This window comes from Scomber scombrus, chromosome 14, assembly GCF_963691925.1.
Source record: "Scomber scombrus chromosome 14, fScoSco1.1, whole genome shotgun sequence".
Classification (NCBI taxonomy): Eukaryota; Metazoa; Chordata; class Actinopteri; order Scombriformes; family Scombridae; genus Scomber; species Scomber scombrus.
In genome coordinates this window covers 13,187,178-13,205,662 of record NC_084983.1, presented here as the reverse complement: position 1 = coordinate 13,205,662, position 18,485 = coordinate 13,187,178, and the positions used below count along the sequence as shown (strand labels likewise).

General features: G+C 41.2%; 3 protein-coding genes and 1 non-coding gene across 4 annotated transcripts; all 4 read left to right on the top strand.

Annotated features, from left to right (window-relative positions):
* Positions 1–59: 59 nt before the first annotated feature.
* heatr6 (HEAT repeat containing 6) lies at positions 60–8,634 on the top strand. Its single transcript, XM_062433897.1, has 20 exons — positions 60–359; positions 1,209–1,316; positions 1,437–1,577; positions 1,669–1,784; positions 2,185–2,299; positions 2,390–2,491; positions 2,601–2,756; positions 2,842–3,089; positions 3,332–3,506; positions 3,729–3,935; positions 4,073–4,172; positions 4,255–4,619; positions 4,712–4,834; positions 5,034–5,120; positions 5,833–5,967; positions 6,057–6,179; positions 6,269–6,393; positions 6,600–6,696; positions 6,918–7,122; positions 7,280–8,634. Exons 1-20 carry the CDS (start codon positions 60–62, stop codon positions 7,903–7,905), a joined length of 3,654 nt encoding a protein of 1,217 aa, XP_062289881.1. The 3' UTR covers positions 7,906–8,634.
* A 1,013-nt stretch (positions 8,635–9,647) lies between these two features.
* ddx52 (DEAD (Asp-Glu-Ala-Asp) box polypeptide 52) lies at positions 9,648–14,576 on the top strand. The gene is made up of 15 exons (XM_062433121.1): positions 9,648–9,739; positions 9,989–10,220; positions 10,757–10,899; positions 11,019–11,204; positions 11,308–11,451; positions 11,601–11,712; positions 11,806–11,878; positions 12,027–12,230; positions 12,309–12,399; positions 12,616–12,738; positions 12,823–12,973; positions 13,250–13,325; positions 13,663–13,734; positions 13,873–14,172; positions 14,408–14,576. The coding sequence occupies exons 1-15, from the start codon at positions 9,653–9,655 to the stop codon at positions 14,433–14,435; spliced, it is 2,022 nt and encodes a 673-aa protein (XP_062289105.1). The 5' UTR covers positions 9,648–9,652; the 3' UTR covers positions 14,436–14,576.
* Positions 14,577–15,912: 1,336 nt separating this feature from the next.
* Positions 15,913–18,339, top strand: rpl23a (ribosomal protein L23a). Its single transcript, XM_062433896.1, has 5 exons — positions 15,913–15,961; positions 17,130–17,310; positions 17,599–17,775; positions 18,008–18,077; positions 18,277–18,339. Exons 1-5 carry the CDS (start codon positions 15,937–15,939, stop codon positions 18,289–18,291), a joined length of 468 nt encoding a protein of 155 aa, XP_062289880.1. The 5' UTR covers positions 15,913–15,936; the 3' UTR covers positions 18,292–18,339.
* Positions 17,358–17,429, top strand: LOC133994631 (small nucleolar RNA Z17). Its single transcript, XR_009927127.1, has one exon. It is a non-coding gene; the product is annotated as a small nucleolar RNA Z17 (small nucleolar RNA).
* Positions 18,340–18,485: the final 146 nt, after the last annotated feature.

Here is an 18,485-nt window from a genome sequence, read left to right as displayed (position 1 = left end):
TCTCTAAAGACGAGGCACTTCTACCGGAAGTGGAAAGAAACTCTTCCTATGACAGAAATATGGCGGCTCAAACAGGACTGGCAGCAGCACCGGCTTTTGAAAACCGAAGTGATGTTTCTGCTTTCCCTCAGGTGCCTCTGTCAGCCGAGGCCGCCCCGTTCACTCCTCTGGGGACGGACGGGTGGCAGCTCAGCTCACAGTCCGATGCCGAGAGACACTTTTCCCGCTGCGCCACGAAGCTCCGAGCCCTGCGGGCAGAATCCAGCCAACTCAGAGAGGAGCTCAACTTGCTGTTTGACCAGCTCCTCTCCGAAAACTACAACACCAGCTTCGACCCCAACATCAACATCCGCCCGGAGGTAACACATAAGTTACTTTATTCTTGTAGTAACTTTTAAGTTTTTTATTTAAGGCTTTGGAGGCTCTGAAATGGACTGTTTAGTGTCACCTGCTGCACCCACTTTGTACACCTTAGCAACAACCTAGCAGCCACAAAACACCATAACAACCACCCTGTTACCCCAGAAACCACTTGGCCCTAGCAACCACCGGGGATTTAGCAAAATTACATCAACAACAGAAACAGTAGAAGTTCACAAAAATGACAGTATCAACAGATTATACAACAAACAAGCCAAAGTACATTCACACCACGCTTTGGCAGTCAAGAGGGACTGAAATCAATTAAAAATGGTTGTCTAATTTTACAAGTTTCTGCAGATTGTTCCACTTGTGTGAAGCATAGCATTTAAAAGCGAGTTTCTCAATCTCAGTAATAACGTGATGATTTTCGAGGACTAAATAGTCTAGAGACCCAGTGCAGTGTTACATTGATTTATAATTCAAAAGACATGTGTGACACCCGGGAAGTTTTCCAATAAGTGCTTTTGTAAATAAATCTCCTCTCTTCTCACTGCCGGTGACTGTCGCACAACTTTCTCATACAGAACAAAAATGACGTATAAAGTACTGGATGATAAACTGCATCAAGAAGTTTCAGCGTAGAGGCAGCAGAGTGCATATAAATTATATCGCCACAGACCATAACAGATACAAATATTGACCAAACAATTTGCTTTCTGCACTTCTGGATAATGCATGCCTTATTCCTGTAAAATAATGCTAGATTTGCATTTTAAGATTTAGTCAGTTCCTTAATATGTTTTAGGAGGCATTCTGAAAGACACTCTTCTACATTTTCATTTCAGGATGTGTGCTCCCTGCTGAAACATACCAGCTTTCTTGTGCCACTGAGTCAAGAGCACTTGGTCATCAAACTGTGCCAGCTAGTACATCATCTACTCAATCAGCTAAAGGTAACAGTAAACCATATCCATTTCCATATCTGACTATCACCTGAAATGTGCTCGACTTTCTGAGTCAAGCTGGAAATTTTCGTAGTTTTTTCTTACTCTCTGTTTCCCCTGTTTTCTAAGGTAATAATGGACGAAATGACACTGGATGTGTTATTGAACTATACTGCCCGTGCGTTGAAAGTGTGCAGTACGTGGACACATTCCGGCATCCTCCTGGCACTTTCCACGATAGTGTACGGGAATGGACCTCAGTGCCACCAGGTAGATATTTGCTCAAGCTGTGTGAAAGTGTGTCATAGCACATGATGTGTTTCATAACTGAATATTTACTTGAGATTTTTCTTCCTCATAGCACCTCAATGACTTACTAGGTGAAGATGGAGTCCTCCTGCTTTATAGTTCTCCATCTCAGCCAGATATGGAGTTACGCCGTGTTGCTCTCACCTGTATGGCGAACATCTGTCTCAGGTAAGCTTTAGCGTCCTTAAATTAGTTGCCATAGTTTGTGTTTTTGCCCTGTGTCGTGTGATTCACCTAAAGACTGTGGTAAAACATAAATATAGTGTCTCTGATTTGATTATTTTCATTATCGAGTAATCTGTTGATTATTTTCTTGATGGTCCATGCCGGAAAATGGTAAGTAATCACAGTTTCCTTAAGTCCAAGATGTAATCCCGGCCCGTCCACCAGTCCAAACCCAAATTATTCTGTTTTGTCACATAGAGGACCAAAAAAAAGTTTTTAAAAAAGTAAAAGATTTTTTTCAACCATAAATTGGGAATTTGGGCAGGTTTTTTAAGCCAAATCTCTGCTTTGTTCTTTTATACTTGGCTGTAATTGTTTATGTGGCTGGATTGTTTCTCTCCAGGATCCCCGGTCAGCCACCTTTGGATGATCAATACAGAAGTGTTTGTTTCAGCGCCTTCCTGAAAACGCTGCACTCACCCAAACCTGCCAACACTGATCAGCTCTTCTATTGCATGGTACTGATAAATGTGATGATGAAAGTTTTTAAAGGGGAAAATGCATGTAATGATATCTGACCCATTTCTGCGCTTGTGTCCTCGGTGCAGGTGATCCAGGCAGCACTGAAGGGACTCCAGTGTTGTCTCTCAGGTGGAAAGTGGAAATTTGGAGGAGGGGAAGAGCTCGGCTCTGTTCTGGCGGCGCTTAAGGTGCAAAATCATAACTGCTGTAATCTTTTTATCAACATTTTTCCTGCATAAAACACAACATGATGGTTTATATTGTATTAATAAATCTGTGACTTGTTCTTTTTTGCAGAGGCTCATGTTCCAGGGAGCTCCAGGTGTGAATGTTGAGTGGCTAGCTGTGCTTTACCCAGCACCTCTCCCTCAGTACGAGGGTCTCAAAACCACTGAAACACCAAAACTCGCTGAACCACCAACAGACGTTGCTGTGCCAGGAAAAGTCTCAGGGGTGAGACTTCCTTCATTTCCAGTGCTCTGTTATATTAAAATCAACAATAAAACACTAATTTTTGCTTGAAATGTTTTGCTCCAAGAATAAAAAGAGGAAATCCAGAGGAAAGGGGAAGAAGACAGGCAAAGAGGAGAGCAGAGGGGATGATGGAGAGGAGGATGATGGAGAGGTTGTGCCTTTATCTCAGAAAACAGGGGTAAGAGAGGGAGGCAGAGGTGAAGGAGAGTCCTCATCTAAAATGTCTGCTCCGTCTTTTTACCCCGCCTGGAAGCAAAACACTTCTGACTCAGAGTTTTCGGACCCAGAGGGCACCGCACAGGGCAAATTAAGGTACTAAAAAAAATGACAATTCATGTCACCACCTTTTTTTTCTAGCAGAATGAAACACATACCTGATTAAAAAAACAACCTGTTCTGTTCTTTTTCCTATGTGTGCATTGCAATAATGAAGCCTTAAAATGTCTTAAAAAGCACTTACTAGTTACATTTGAGGGTCAAAATTAACTTTAGACACAGTTTCAGTGAGAATCATTTTCTGGATTAACTATCCCCTCACTATTTCTCTCTCTCAGACTGAACCATGGCCGTGTGCGTCAGGGAGCACTGCACTGTCTGCTAGCTGTGGTGAAAGGTGTAGAGAAGCGGACTCTGTATGGGTATTGGTCCTCATTCATCCCTGATGCACCAATTGGAGGAACGCCACCTCTCACTCTTCTCACAATTATACTTAAAGACCCCTCCCCAAAGGTATAACATATGCTCACTCACTGTCATAAATAGACACATCCAAAATATTCCCTCCATATTTGGACATGTGCTTTCATTTCAGCTGCTACCATGGCAGAAATAAACGGACACAGACTTAATTTTATAATATTTATGTTGATATTTCAAACGTTCTTACATTTTTTCATGCTAAAATGCTCACAGACACTTGACTAACATTTGTCTCATCTCTCTCCCTTCCAGGTACGTGCGTGTGCTCTCCAGGTGTTGTCAGCCATGCTGGATGGCTCCCGTCAGTTCCTGGCTGTGGCTGAAGACACAGCATCTCCTCGTACATCTTACACCCCTTTCTCCTTCTCCTTGGCGACTGCCATCAGAGAGCTGCACCGCACCCTCAGTCTAGCTCTGCTGGCTGAGACGTCACCTCAGACACTCACACAGGTCATAAAGGTACGATGATGTGTGGTTGGTAAACATATTTTATCTTTCTTTGCCTGCCGTCTCTATAACTGTTCTCCTCAGTGTCTGATTATCAAAAAGCAATTTACGGGAAATAATTATTTATCTCCATCTCTGCTGTATGTTAGTGTCTGGCGTACCTGGTGGCAAACGCTCCCTACCAACGCCTCAGACCTGGTCTGCTCAGCCCGCTGTGGAAGCAGATGCGTCCCTACATGCGCCACAGAGGTCTGTATTTTGTCAGTGTACATGAGGATATTAGAGGTCAGTACAGAAGGCCCCCTTTAATGCAACTGCTCTCTGTTATCAGACGTGAATGTGCGTGTGTCCGTCCTGACGCTTTACGGGGCTCTGGTGACAACTCAGGCTCCTCTCCCCGAAGTGCAGCTTCTCCTCCGACAGCCGGAGAGCAGCGGCGGCGGCTCATTCACGCCCCAGGACTCGGCTCTCAGCTGGAGACAGAGAGACGGATCCACACCCACCCAGCGCTCTTCTCAAACACACTCCCCCCACCTTCTTCGAACACCAGGGGAAGATGACAACGCCTCACCGTGGCTGATGCAGCTCTGTTTGTCACTGGTGACTCAGCCCCGAGAGGACCAATCAGACAGCGAGGGAGGAACAGGAGGTGCTGTTGCTTTAGAGCCCTCCCCTGTACGACTAGAAGCTCTACAGGTGAGAGATTACGGAACGAGACAGAAAACGACAAAAGACATTTTTGAAGGTGTTTTTATTTTTAATGTGTGTGTGATATCTGTGTGTTTCAGGTTCTGTCCCACCTGGTTCGGGGTTATATCTGTCTGGTGCAAGCATTCCTGTGTGAGATCGGGCAGGTGAGCACTCGCTGCCTCGGGGAGACGGACCCCTCCATACAACTTCATGGAGCAAAGGTAATACCTTCTAGTTTTTCTGACCCTATCTGTGTGTCACTACTGCTTCCAGTTATGTATCCTTGTTTCTCTTATTTTCCCCCATTTATGTTCCCTGATTTTCTGATTGCACAAAATGACAATAATTAACAAATATTAAGAGATAAAATTAAAAGTTCAATATCTGCGCACTGATATCTGTATTGTTGCCTTAATTTAGTTGTTGGAGGAATTGGGGACAGGAATAATCCAGCAGTACCGAGCAGAGAACAATGTGCCTGAGAGTTCAAGGGTCCCAGTGAGCCAAGTAAGTACAAACTGTTTCTACATTGTGCATACTTCATCAGGGTATTTGATTTGTTAAGAGACTGAGAAATTAGACTTCAAATGAAAAAACTTGAACTTTGGAGGCTGGGAAAGAATTATTAACACTGTTTCTAAAATGGTCTCATCAGAATTGGAAACAAAATCTTAAACCACAGATAACATAACAAGGTCTAGCATTGTGTTCAACTTGTTTGCCAACCTGTGATTTGACACAAAATTGAATGACTCACTAAAGGAAAATGTGTGTTTGAACAGGTCAGTGGCTTGATGCAGTTGTGTTAATTTTTTATCATCTGTGATGTGAGAGAATAATCTGATGTTACTCATTCTCAAACATAACCTTATTAGACAATTAATAACAATACGACAATTAGACAGACAGGTAGTAATGGAGGCGAGTGGAGCAGGAGGGAAGGCAGAAAAAGATGAGAGTGGAGGAGGAGAGAAAAATGCATAGGCTATCAGGCTTGGACCCTAAATGGGTAGACAAGACCAGGTCTGTGATTCTACCACACTGATCATGTTGAGCATTGATCATTACTTCTTATCATGCCTCTGTCAGAGAGCCTTAGAGATGCCAACAACCACAGGAGAGAGTTTTATTTTTAAATGACAAGTAAAAACCTTTTTTTCCCCAAAACAGTCAATTAACTGTCATATATTGATTTCATACATTAATGTGCATATTGCAGGTGGTGCAGTTCTGGTCAGAAGTCTTGAGCGGGCCGCTGAACACAGCGCTGCAAAATGATCAACATCCCACGCTGCAGACGAGCGCCTGCGACACGCTCTCCTCCATCCTGCCGCAGGCCTTCGCTCAGCTGCCTGTGAGTTTCCCTTTGACTGAACTCTTCTACACAGCTGAAACTGAGCTTCACTGGACCTGAATGTGTATGACGTTTAATGTTTCTTTTAGGAAAAGACCCAGCTGATGTGCATCACTGTGCTGCTGGGGCTGACTTACAGTGAAAACTACCTTGTGAAGACCGCAGCTGTAAGGGCTTTGGGAGTCTACATACTGTTCCCTTGTCTGAGAGAGGTAGAGGATTCAACCTGCAGCTTGAGCAAATCTTCAAATCCTGACAACATGGATCAGTTCTAAAAGTTTTTGTCTCTCTCTCGTTTCAGGATGTGATGTTCGTAGCGGATACAGCAAACACTATCCTCGCTGCCCTCGACGATCGATCTCTAAATGTCCGTGCCAAGGCTGCCTGGTCGCTGGGCAACCTGACAGACACGCTTATTGTCAATATGTAAGGAAGTGCATAGTGAACGCTTTAGAAAACACTGCATGCCTGTGTATATCAGTGTGGTTAAGCAGTCTGATCTGAACTGAAGCATGGATCACTTATTTATCTTAAAAAAGAACAGCTAACATTCATCATGTATTTAATAACTCAGATGTTTATATTATGTAACAGTTATTAAAGATTTTACTTGTGTAATCTGTTTCTTTTAGGGAGAGTGTTGGTGTGGACTTCCAGGAGGAGTTATCAGACATGCTGCTGCTCAAGATGTTGCAAGCAGCCACCCGCGCATCAGCTGACAAAGACAAGGTGAGAGAGTTCACACTTTTGCACACAAGAACAAACTGATTTGTTAAGATTGTATTATTTCAAAATGTATGTTGGATACACAGAGGATTATGTTTTATCAAAGAGGAAACACAACTAAAGGAAACTGAGAATGTGTATAAAAAGTATCTTCTCTATTTAAGTGTTAATAATGTTAATTAATGCCAGCTAGTTTAATTCGATAACCTTCAACCCCCACCCAGGTGAAGTGTAACGCAGTACGAGCACTTGGGAACCTGCTTCATTTCCTGCGTCAGAGTCAGATGACCCGGTCTGTGTTCCAACGCCCGCTGGAAGACGCAGTCCTTGCTCTGGTGAAAACGGTCCAATCAGTGGCCACCATGAAGGTCAGATGGAACGCCTGTTACGCCTTGGGAAATGCCTTCAGAAACCCCGCCCTGCCGCTCGGTAAGTAATTACTGCCATGGAAAGTTTTGCAAACGCACAACCTGCACCCATCTTATACTTTCCTAACACCAAAATGACCACACCTCTAACAAGGATTTAAAGGAATAGTGCTATTTACTTCCTCATCAGTTCACATCGGTTTCTTTCTTCCTCTCAGATTCAGCCCCGTGGTCTCCTGACGCCTTCTCCGCCCTCTGCAATGTTGTTACTTCCTGTAAGAACTTCAAAGTGCGGATCAAGTCTGCCGCTGCCCTGGCAGTTCCCACCCAACGCAGCTGCTACGGCGACACAGAACGGTTCATCTGCGTGTGGCGTTCTCTGGCCAAGGCGCTCGAGAACAGCGAGGACACAAACGACTTCTTAGAGTACCGCTACAGTGCCAGCCTGCGTCACACGCTCTCACAAGCACTCCTACACCTGCTCAGGCTCAGCCAGTCAGAGGACATGCCAACCCTCGCCGCGTCCCTGTCCGGGGAGGAAGGGAGGGGTATCAAGGAGCGTTTGATCGTATATCTCAGAGCGGAGGAGAGAGGAGAGGGGACAGAGGGGGATAAAGACACAGTGGGAGACAGCTTCAACCCCCAGCAGAGAATCACAGGTGTGCATCAGACTCTGATCAGACTGAAGGAGTTGAAGGCTGAAGGGGAAGGACAGAGACAGCAGGAGAGCAGTAAGGAAGTCGTGATTGGTTTCTTGGATGATTTGCTGAAGACCTGCGAGGAGAGTCAAGAGTTAAAGAGCAACATCTCCAGTTGCAGCGTTGAGTTTCAGAAAACTCTCTGAGATCACGACAGCTCGTCTCTCAGGTCGGGACAGATCAGATCAGAGCAGGCAAACAGTCGGAGGAGGAACCATCAGCTAATAAAGTGGTTACTGATGACAAAGTTTATGTAACCAGCTTAGTTAGTATGTGTCTTAAGATATCACAAGGAGCCACAAACCTTTCTTTAAAAAATGAAAGATAATCTAGTAATGTTTTCTTTTTTCTTTCTTGAAGTTTGCTGTAGCTTTTTATATCATTTTATTTATCTTATTGCACTTTCACTCTGTTACGGATTAACGACTGATTTACACAGAAGTGTAGTGAAATTAAATGTTAATAAATGAACAGAGAGATTCAGATTAGGGCGGGTTACTTTCAGTGGAAGCACATTGTGATGACATCGACATGTGTTTATTGTTTTACACAATGTTTTTTGATTCAATTTATCTGAGAAAAAATATTTATTGATGATCTTGTTTTATATTTAACATCAATTTGATTGTTTTATTTTTACTTTTAAATACATTCACCATGTTGTGATACATATGAATATTGGAAAATTATTCTCAATACATTTTCCAGCCGTAATTCAGATGACGAGTTACACTACTATACACAAGACTGGACTGACAGACTGGACATCTGTGCAGCACAACACATGTACTAAAAAAAATAAATACAATGATTTTTTTTTTTCTTCCAACAATCGACATGAGAGTGTATCTGTCTGCTCTGTCTCGCAGCAGGCTGTTTCCCTTTGATTGACCTTAGCTTTCATAACATTGATCTGTACCTGTTGCTGAATGGTATGAAAAGGGAAACTGTCAATTCCTCTCCATACAAACTCAAAAATCACAAAATATGTGATATAAACATGAAATTATCTCATGTGAATAGTACGTGTCAGGATTTGTGTGTTTCACAGTTATGTGTGTGGATGAGTTATGTGACATGGCAGCTTTTGTGTAAACAGACTACAAAGACAAATTCAGCCTCTTGGAGCTGGACCAGTGCTGGCTGAAGGTTACAGTGAAGTTTGTGTTCAGTTTTGAGCATTAATGGTGTTAATTATGCAGAATTTAGATCACGGTGAAGCCAGCAGAGGAATGCAATCTATCATGGAAATCTATTCCCTGCATTCAATCTTAATATGAAAAAAGTAAAATGAAAGTATTGCTGTGATATTTTAGCTGACATACACATGCAGGGAACCACTAGACACAATTATGTTCAGTTAAAACTCTTACTAAAGTTTCTGAGCATTATTTCTGTTTTACATGTGAAACCTTTTTCAGATTCTTACTGTTCTTGCAAATACGTGTGAAAGACTAAAAAGTACAATTTCCTTTTGACATCTCTCAACAATTCAAATATCCATTCAAATTGCTATCAGTAAATTAAAATATGTAGCCTACTTAGTTTTTATTATGGTCATATGGTGCAATTTCCTAAATAAAAATGTGTTTAATCAAATGCCACAAACTAATGATCCATGGAAAACCTGGGACCAGGTAGTTTTATCCCAGCACTGGAGACTTTATTGATATTTTAGTCTTTGTGTGGAAGTCTTTTTTTTTAATGAACTGGCTGTGTAGTGTTGAGATTACACATATTATAGTAATGTAAGTATCACGCTTGATTGCAACACTAAACTGAGCCAGCAGGGGGCACCATAGTTGAGCGGGGCAGAGCCGATAGATGATCCGGATGTTGATGAGTGATGCCTGGACGTGGACGCATGCGTGGACGGGCCACGCTGCTGCACAGATGGACGCCTTCGAGTTGTTTCGGAAACTGGGAGCAGGAGCAAAATTTGACCTGAAGAGGTTTGGTCAAGACGCTGCTCGATTTAAGGTAAACTTCAAATGTGTTTTTAACAACAGACTGGACAAAAATCAAGTTAAATACTGTTGTGGATACGATTTAATTTAAGTTAACTACACCCCGATTTACCAGCGTGACAGTGTGCTGAAATGTGTGTTTTTTAAGATATTTCTCCACACTTTATGGAGCACATCACATTGTATTAGCTGAATGATTACACAATATGTCACACAAGTGTTTATTCACTGATAATAACCGCAGTGTGGTCTCATTTTGTAGGTAGCCAGGTCTCAGGTAGGAGAGCAGTCAGATCCCCTCTCTGCGATCGATTACTTTGGATCAACCAATGGAGACCAGAGCAGGACTACTGGTCTGGAGGAGGATGTGGAGGATGAAGAGGAGGAGGTGGGAAGTGAAAATGGAGAAGATGAAAGCAAGAGGAAGAGAAAGGATGAAGAGAGAGACGTGAGAACTAAGAAGAAAAAGAAAAGAAAGCAGACGGGGGTTGAAGGTAAAGGATGTGACTGATGTGACATGTTTAAAAACAGCTCAAAGGATGTAGTTAATGTCAACTTTCTGTCACTGGTTAAACAGTTAAAAAAAGATAATGGTTAAGAATAAGTTCTGTTCCCTGTTAACTAAAGAAGGAGCGTTGCAGTGCTTATAATTATTAGTCTATTAATTAAACATTGGTTATGAAGTTGTCTCAGCTTCTCAAATGGATTTGATGCTTTTCATAAATCCTATAATTGTACCCACATGTATTTCTGCATTGCACATTTATATATTGCAGATTTACTTTTACAGAAATTATTTACTGTTTATTGTATCTTATTTCATTTATTTAATCACTTTCAGCCTCATGCTTCTACTTTTTTTACCCTGTATTTGCTGTGTCAATTTGATTTTCTCCCAAGGGGGATAAATAAAGATACATCTTATCTCTTATCTTAAATAGAATAATTACTAAATAAATTTAACATCACTTCAGTGTTATATGACGACATGTGAACCTACTGCTGTTTTCTGTCTTCTGTCTGACTGAAGCTGGAGGCAGCGACCTACAGAGAAGCACGGAGGGGAATGGCATCACGTGGACCTCCTCACTGGACAGAAAGATCCAAAACCTATCGAGTGAGGGGAAGGAGCAGTGCTCGCTAAAGAGGCTGAAGCATCTTCATCAGGAAAAGGTGCCGAAAGAGACACAACTCCAAAAAAAAAAAAAGTTTTATGTGATTCTGACAGATGTAAAACTGTCATGTTAATTGCCATCTTCTGTTAAATTCCTCCCCTCTTCAATTGATTTTAGGTGAACCGTATTCGCTCTCAACACCGTATAAACGTGCATGGCTGTGATGTGCCGGACCCTGTGTGCACGTTTGAGGAGCTGCAGTCCGAGTATCGCCTCAACCCGCTCGTCCTTCAGAACCTTAAAGACGCAGGGCTGAACTCCCCAACGCCTATCCAGATGCAGGCCGTACCGCTCATGATGCATGTAAGTGCAGACATTTATACCCACATGCAGTGGTTTGGAAATAGTTTACAGGCAGTGGTTTACTGATTGTGTGTGTGTGTGTGTGTGTGTGGTTTTCTGTCAGGGTCGGGAGCTCCTGGCCTGCGCTCCCACAGGATCAGGAAAGACTTTGGCTTTCTGTCTCCCGTTGCTGACCCACCTGCAGCAGCCAGCCAACCTGGGCTTCAGAGCTGTGATCATCTCCCCGACCAGAGAGCTGGCCAGCCAGGTACACACACACATGCCTGGCACACACACATATACACACACACATACTGACAACCACAAGCTTGTGCCTACGCTGTTATCGTTTATCTTTTAATAAATTCCTGTTCACACTCACACATCCTTCAGTCAGTTTTGTTGTGTTGCGTTTAGACATACAGGGAGCTGCTGCGCCTGTCAGATGGAATTGGATTTCGAGTGCACATCATAGACAAGGCTTCCCTGGCAGCCAAGAAATATGGACCACAGTCCAACAAAAAATATGGTAAGAAATGGAACATGTTTTCACAGAAGACGAAAAATACGATCTGCCTTTCCTCACTGTTTAGCCCTACTGTTCCTGTGTTCCTCTGTGCAGATATACTCGTCAGTACCCCAAACAGACTCGTCTTCCTCCTCAAGCAGGATCCTCCAGCGCTCGACCTCAGCAGGTAACATTCAAGCTGTTGCTCGGATGTCATACCTCTTGTTTTTCCATCTCTAAGGCCACTGTGAACTGTGTTATAAAGGCAAAAATGGCCCAATATATAATCTTGAAAATAAAGGAAATTAATTGTTGTCCTCTTTGTCGGTGTTCAGTGTGGAGTGGCTGGTCGTCGATGAGTCTGATAAGCTGTTTGAAGACGGCAAATCAGGCTTCAGGGAGCAGCTCGCCACAGTTTTTCTGGCCTGCTCCGGCTCAAAGGTGCGCAGGGCTTTCTTCAGCGCTACCTGCACATCGGACGTGGAACAGTGGTGCCGTTTGAACCTCGACAATCTGGTTTCTGTCAACATTGGACACAGGTAATTCCAATGCCTTACTTTCAAGGATTTATATTGTATTTTTTCCGCAATAGTTGAATGAATTACTCATCTTCACAGAAATACGGCTGTTGAGACGGTGGATCAAGAGCTGCTGTTTGTTGGGTCAGAGGACGGCAAACTGGTGGCCATGAGGGACATCATTAAAAAAGTACGGAGATATCAGAGAGGTCACTAGGTTACTGTTAAAGCTTGTTAAGAAGAAAACATTTAAGAGAAGAACATTTGATGTGAGCATGATGAATAGCAAATGCTAAGTGGCTTCATAAATTGACTGAATGCTTAAAAGTCATGAAAAAACACATGAATGAAGCTCTGTTTCTTGATAACTTCATAATAATGAAGAGATGTCCTTGCCATTCTTCAGGGTTTCCTGCCTCCCATGCTGGTGTTTGTTCAGTCTATAGAACGAGCACGGGAGCTTTTCCATGAGCTGGTCTACGAAGGCATCAATGTAGACGTCATCCATGCAGAGCGCACACAGCAGCAGGTACACAAAGACACTTTTCACGCATTATTATTGGCGTCGCTGCAACATAGTTTTCATCTTTCTCCTCTCCTGCTTCTGTTGTAGAGGGACAACGTGGTGAACAGTTTCCGCTCTGGTAAGATTTGGGTGTTGATCTGCACAGCTCTGCTCGCCAGAGGAATCGACTTCAAAGGAGTCAACCTCGTGTTGAACTACGATTTCCCCACCAGCGCCGTGGAGTACATCCACCGAATTGGTTAGTTGAGTAACATCATTCTGTTCTGGGCTGAGATAATTAGTGAACAGCTTCACAAACCTTAACATTTTCCTGCCGTGGTAGATTTTTTTATCTCTTGATTATTAAGTGTCTTTGGGATTTTGACAGAATTTGGAGCTATCAAGATGTTTTAAAATAGATGAATCAATAATAAGTGTTATCATTAGTTGCAGTCTCTTTGCATGTACGTCTCTTCTTTTTCTCCTCGTCTACCCATCGGTTTCCTCGTGTATCATCTTCTTTGCTGTTTGTCAGGTCGTACCGGCAGAGCTGGACATCAGGGGAAATCCATCACCTTCTTCACAGAGAATGACAAACCACTGCTACGCAGGTAGGCAGATACATGACACATATAAAAACTGATTAGCTTTAAAGATATGATGTGTGTTGGTTGTTTGTGTGTCTGTGGCCCAAGACAGTTAGTTTGTACTGTGGTATATGGGGCATCAAACAGCAAATTTCAGCTCAGGCAAGGAGCCGTCAGATATTACACTGAGCTGTGCAATAATTTATCCTCTGATTGATTCATTTTCAAGCCCTGAAACTCATTATGAGTCACTGCCACACCAGCCATGTTATTCATTATCCACCTTTTAGTCTGACACTGAGTTTTCTGTGACATGTTTTATGATTATTCATATATTTCTCTTTGCGCTTCTTTCCGACAGCATCGCTAATGTTATTAAACAAGCTGGCTGTCCTGTACCAGACTACATGATTGGCTTCAAGAAGATACACAGGTAAAAGAGATGGAAGATGATAATGGAGTTCTACAATAAGTAATATATTAAAGGACACTTTTGGTCTTTTGATTCCTGTAACTATATGTTTCCAGTTTTTGGGGGTGTGGTTGTAATAGTCTTTATTTCTTTGTTTAGCAAAGTGAAGCGGAGACTTGAGAAGAGACCTCCCAAGAGAAGCACCATCTGCACAACTCCTCGCTTCTTAATGAAGAAGAAACCCCAAGTGCAGAAGAAGGGGAAGAAGCAGGCGTCGGGTGGAGATCAGAAAGGAGAAAATGCACCTCAAACTGCAGTGCAGCAGCAGAAAGGGGAGAAGAACACAAAAGGACAGAAACTGAAGAAAAAAAGTAAACCACAGAAAGGAGGAGATACAGAAAAACACAAGAAGACATCACAGAAAAATGTATCAAATTCCTCTGGAGCCAAGCTGAAAAAGTAAGAAGATTTGGGGAAAGGTGTAAAATGTAATGTTCATAATAAATATACTTGCTTGTACATTTAATTTCTCTCTCTCTCATGTCTCAATGTATGATTACCCAATTATCAGTCTGTAAACCTGAATCACACACTTGTTCATATTGTCTAACCAGATCTTTCTTTATATCATAAGAAATGTCAGTTGATCAAAAATGGCTACAACTAATTTCTTCTGTTTCTTACTCTCCATCAGGAAAAAGAAGAAACCACAAGAGGACTGAAGAAAAGTGGTTTGAGCAGACTGATGAGAAAATAGACGTGGACCTTTTTTTTTTTTCAACATTTTGCAGACCTGATTTGCTGTCAATTTTCACACTTGTGCTTTGTATTATCAGATAATAAAATAAACATTTTGTATATAATGTTTGATGTGTGTTGTATTTGCTCACCTGCAACTTTTGGCATGAACAAAACATGTTTTAACAAAATGATCAAGGCAAATTAAGGCTATAATATGCAAGGGAATGAATGGTATTATGTTAAACTTAAAAACTGCAGCATGAAATACATTTCAAGATATTACTTGGCACAATTGAAAGCAGTTGTAAAAGAAAAGGGTAAACAATATGGAGTATGAAATTGTAATATTCAATGATTCATTTTTTTTTTGGGAAGATCAATAAACTGCTCCCATCAGACCTGATTAGGTGAACTTGAGCCTCTAAGATGATGAGTTGTAATTTGTTTTAATTTAAAGTGTTTGACAGTGCCACATTTAATTACCTACATGGGTATGATCTTTTTAGATTTAGTGAATAAATTAAAACACTGAAAGTTTCAGATGGTAGAAGTCAATAGAGATTTTTGCACCTCACAACAGACATTGGAAACACCTTTCATGTAATGCTGTTCATTACAGATTAGCTGTATACGTCCTGTTAAAATCAGAAGGGAAGAAAGCTATGTAATTTGTGCCAAAAAAAATGTTTACATTGTGGCTACAGTTTCACCACCTTCTTGTATTAACATAACTAAATGTGGTGCCATTTTGTGTTATTGGTTATTTTTTGTGTTAAGTGTTTTTTTAAACCTGTAGTTTAAGGAAGGTATTTTCACAACTGTCTTTAAAACAAACAAGAAAAGCACTTTAAAAAAACAAAACAAACAAACAAAAACAAAAAACAAACTGCCCCACCACTTCCATGGGTGGATCTACCATATAGGCAATCTGGGCAAGTGCCCAGGGGACCTTGAGCATGTGTATGCTTTATTTTATTATTAAGGCTTGACCTTTTCTTTTGATGGTGATATGGTCACTGCCAGAAACAAAATATGGATTTACAAGGTTTCCATCCAACAGCAGTGTTAACTAATCAGAATAGAATAAAAAAAATTGGGAGACATGAGCTTCAGTGCACAGCGCCCGTAGGTGTACTAATGCAGCCTTGACTACTACACATACCAAAAACTTTTGATCACTTTAGACTAATAGCAAACATATAGTTTATAAGTTAGTCATTACTTAATTTATATAGTATTTATATTTATATGATAAACATTGATTGGACATTTTTCTTTACATAAAAGGATGTGTGTTTTTAACGCTATAGAACTTTAAGATTCACTGTGAGTGAAAAGTGCTGTACAAATTAAGTTTATTCTAATTGCATCGTGTTGCATCCCCTTCAGGTCAGCGTTTCCCAACTATCGCGATACCGCTGCATTGAGATCTCGCCCATGCATTATAGTGCTGGAAACCCCGTCTAGTCTTCCTTTCTCAACATGGCACCGAAGGTGAAGAAGGAAGGTCTGTGAATCTTATAATTTTGGATGAATAAACCCCATAGTTTAGACAAAGTGTCACATCAGAGAATTAGTTGACGTCCCCAGTAACGATATTATCATCTAACTGTAGTTTTAATATGACCAGGGTTTTGCTATTAGCTCTAAAAATGTAGATACAACAAACTGCGGCTCCGGCGTGTGTGCTAGAACGTGATGCTAAGCTAATATTAGCATGTTGCTGTTGGTCTAAAAACGCTGAATATGTACTGCAATTACTCTGTGTCAAATACTCCCTACATAAGATGTTAAGGAAACATCGTAGCTGCTTCCCCATTGTTGGTTGTAGATAATCTATAAAGTGGTGGGTTTGTGGATTAGCGGTTTCTGATGTATCGTTAGCACCGCCGCACCGCACTGGTGTTTCATACGTTGCATTAACGCTACACGTGAAAGTTGCTGTGATGGTAAAATAAAGTACAATATCTCTATAATTTCAGTCGAGGTGAGGGCTTTCGTTTAAGTGGTATCCCTGTGTCTAACGGTGAAGTTAGGAAAGCCCTGTTAGCCACATGTCTCCATACTGTAATAGTAACTATCTGCGGATGTAGAGTTTATATAGATACTTTTCTCTTGCCTTGTGCTTCGGTGTGGGCTGCAACTGCAACTATTAATGGATTAGTTGTCATCTATTTTGATATATTAAGTTAAAGAAAAAGTATATATTCTCTGGTTCCAGCTTTTAAAATGTGATTTTCTGTTTTTTTAGTACTTTATTCAAAGTAAACTGAATATCTTGTGGATAAAAGAAGACATTTGAGAGATCTTAAGCTCTGGGAAACTGAAAACATATTTTATTTTACAATAAGAAGTGGTATTAATACAAAACATGGTTCTTTTTGATGTTGACAGATGTTAATTGGGTCTTGATTTGTAATTTTGTCTAAGCTTGAGGTTGATTATAATTTATACCTGTTACACTGTCCAGGAGGGATAGCACAATTGGCTACACACAACATTTTAGGGCTCTTTTTAATAGAATTGAATGTTTTGTACCACATGTCAAATGATGGTGCCAATATCAAAGTTTTCGAAATCTGTTCTTGAGGCTTATTCGCTTTTAACTGAATAGTGTGAGCAGTGTTAAACAGCTAATTTGCAGTCTCATTTTTTAACAAATTTCTCCATTTCAGCTGTCCCTGCCAAGACTGAAGCCAAGTCTAAGGCCCTGAAGGCCAAGAAGGCTGTGCTCAAAGGCGTACACAGCCAGAGGAAGAAGAAAATGAGGACTTCTCCCACCTTCCGTCGCCCTAAAACCCTCCGTCTCCGCAGGCAGCCCAAGTATCCTCGCAAGAGTGCTCCTCGCAGGAACAAGTACGTTATCAGTCTGCATGCTGTTGACAAATGTGCAGTTTAAACCTGGTGCAAATGATGGTAAAAGCGATCAAAGTATGAAAAAGAATGATTCCAACTTTATAAACCACTGATGCACCAAACTAAAATGGTTTTAAATGTTTGTAGTGGAGAATAAATAAGCATCTGTGCTACGTAAAATACTTGGAGAGGATATTAAAGGGTCTGCGTTTATATCAACTTTTTTCTGGCCATAAAACTGAGCACTTTGGGGATTTTTGGTTTTAATATAAACTTTTTTTTTTATAGGTTGGATCATTACGCCATCATCAAGTTCCCCTTGACAACAGAGTCTGCCATGAAGAAAATTGAGGACAACAACACACTTGTGTTCATTGTGGATGTCAAGGCAAACAAACACCAGATTAAACACGCAGTCAAGAAGCTGTACGACATTGACGTCGCCAAAGTCAACACACTCATCAGGTAGACATTTTAACCTGCTGTATGTTTATTTCATGTTACCCACCATTAGTAAGTTTGTTTTAATGTAAACAGATGTGTTTGTAGTTTGGAAGATGAATTTTTATCAGATGGTTAATCAAGACAAATTAAACACCCATATACTGTCATCATTGCAAATATAAAACACTGTTGGTTATGAAAATTTCTACCTGCCTTCCTTTCATTGTTTAATTTAACTCTGACCTGCCCGTAGGCCTGATGGTGAGAAGAAGGCGTACGTTCGTCTCGCACCAGATTACGATGCGTTGGATGTTGCCAACAAGGTGAGTCCTGCAGTCAGTGTGTAATTCAACAGTAAAAGCTGTTCAGAAGACATTGATTCTGCGCAAGTGATGTAAACTTATTTTTTCTGAATCTTTGTGATGCATTCAAAGGAACCACTGATGCCAGATAACGCACGTTGAGATGTATTCAGTCACTCTGCTGACGAACACCTTCTAACTCATGTTTTTCGTCTTACAGATTGGCATCATCTAAACTGGCTGAAGAGACTGTGGAAGAAATAAATATTTGTACAAACTAAAACTGGTTTGTGTCCCGGTGTATTTGTGAGTCGTCTTCACACATGGATACATGCAGTAAATGAGGTTTTATCTGCTTGTGACACTTGAATATCCTTTCTAGAGTTTACTACTGACATTTTTCATGATTGTTTTGGTCAATTTAGTCAG

Coding starts and splice junctions, on each gene's coding strand:
- heatr6 (XM_062433897.1), top strand. CDS start 60: ATGGCGGCTCAAACAGGACTGGCAGCAGCACCGGCTTTTGAAAACCGA. Junction 2,757..2,841: donor TGCCAGGAAAAGTCTCAGGG/GTGAGACTTCCT, acceptor TTTTGCTCCAAG/AATAAAAAGAGGAAATCCAG. Junction 3,090..3,331: donor ACCGCACAGGGCAAATTAAG/GTACTAAAAAAA, acceptor TCTCTCTCTCAG/ACTGAACCATGGCCGTGTGC.
- ddx52 (XM_062433121.1), top strand. CDS start 9,653: ATGGACGCCTTCGAGTTGTTTCGGAAACTGGGAGCAGGAGCAAAATTT. Junction 9,740..9,988: donor AAGACGCTGCTCGATTTAAG/GTAAACTTCAAA, acceptor CTCATTTTGTAG/GTAGCCAGGTCTCAGGTAGG. Junction 13,735..13,872: donor GGCTTCAAGAAGATACACAG/GTAAAAGAGATG, acceptor TTCTTTGTTTAG/CAAAGTGAAGCGGAGACTTG.
- rpl23a (XM_062433896.1), top strand. CDS start 15,937: ATGGCACCGAAGGTGAAGAAGGAAG. Junction 17,311..17,598: donor AGTGCTCCTCGCAGGAACAA/GTACGTTATCAG, acceptor TTTTTTTTATAG/GTTGGATCATTACGCCATCA. Junction 17,776..18,007: donor AAAGTCAACACACTCATCAG/GTAGACATTTTA, acceptor ACCTGCCCGTAG/GCCTGATGGTGAGAAGAAGG.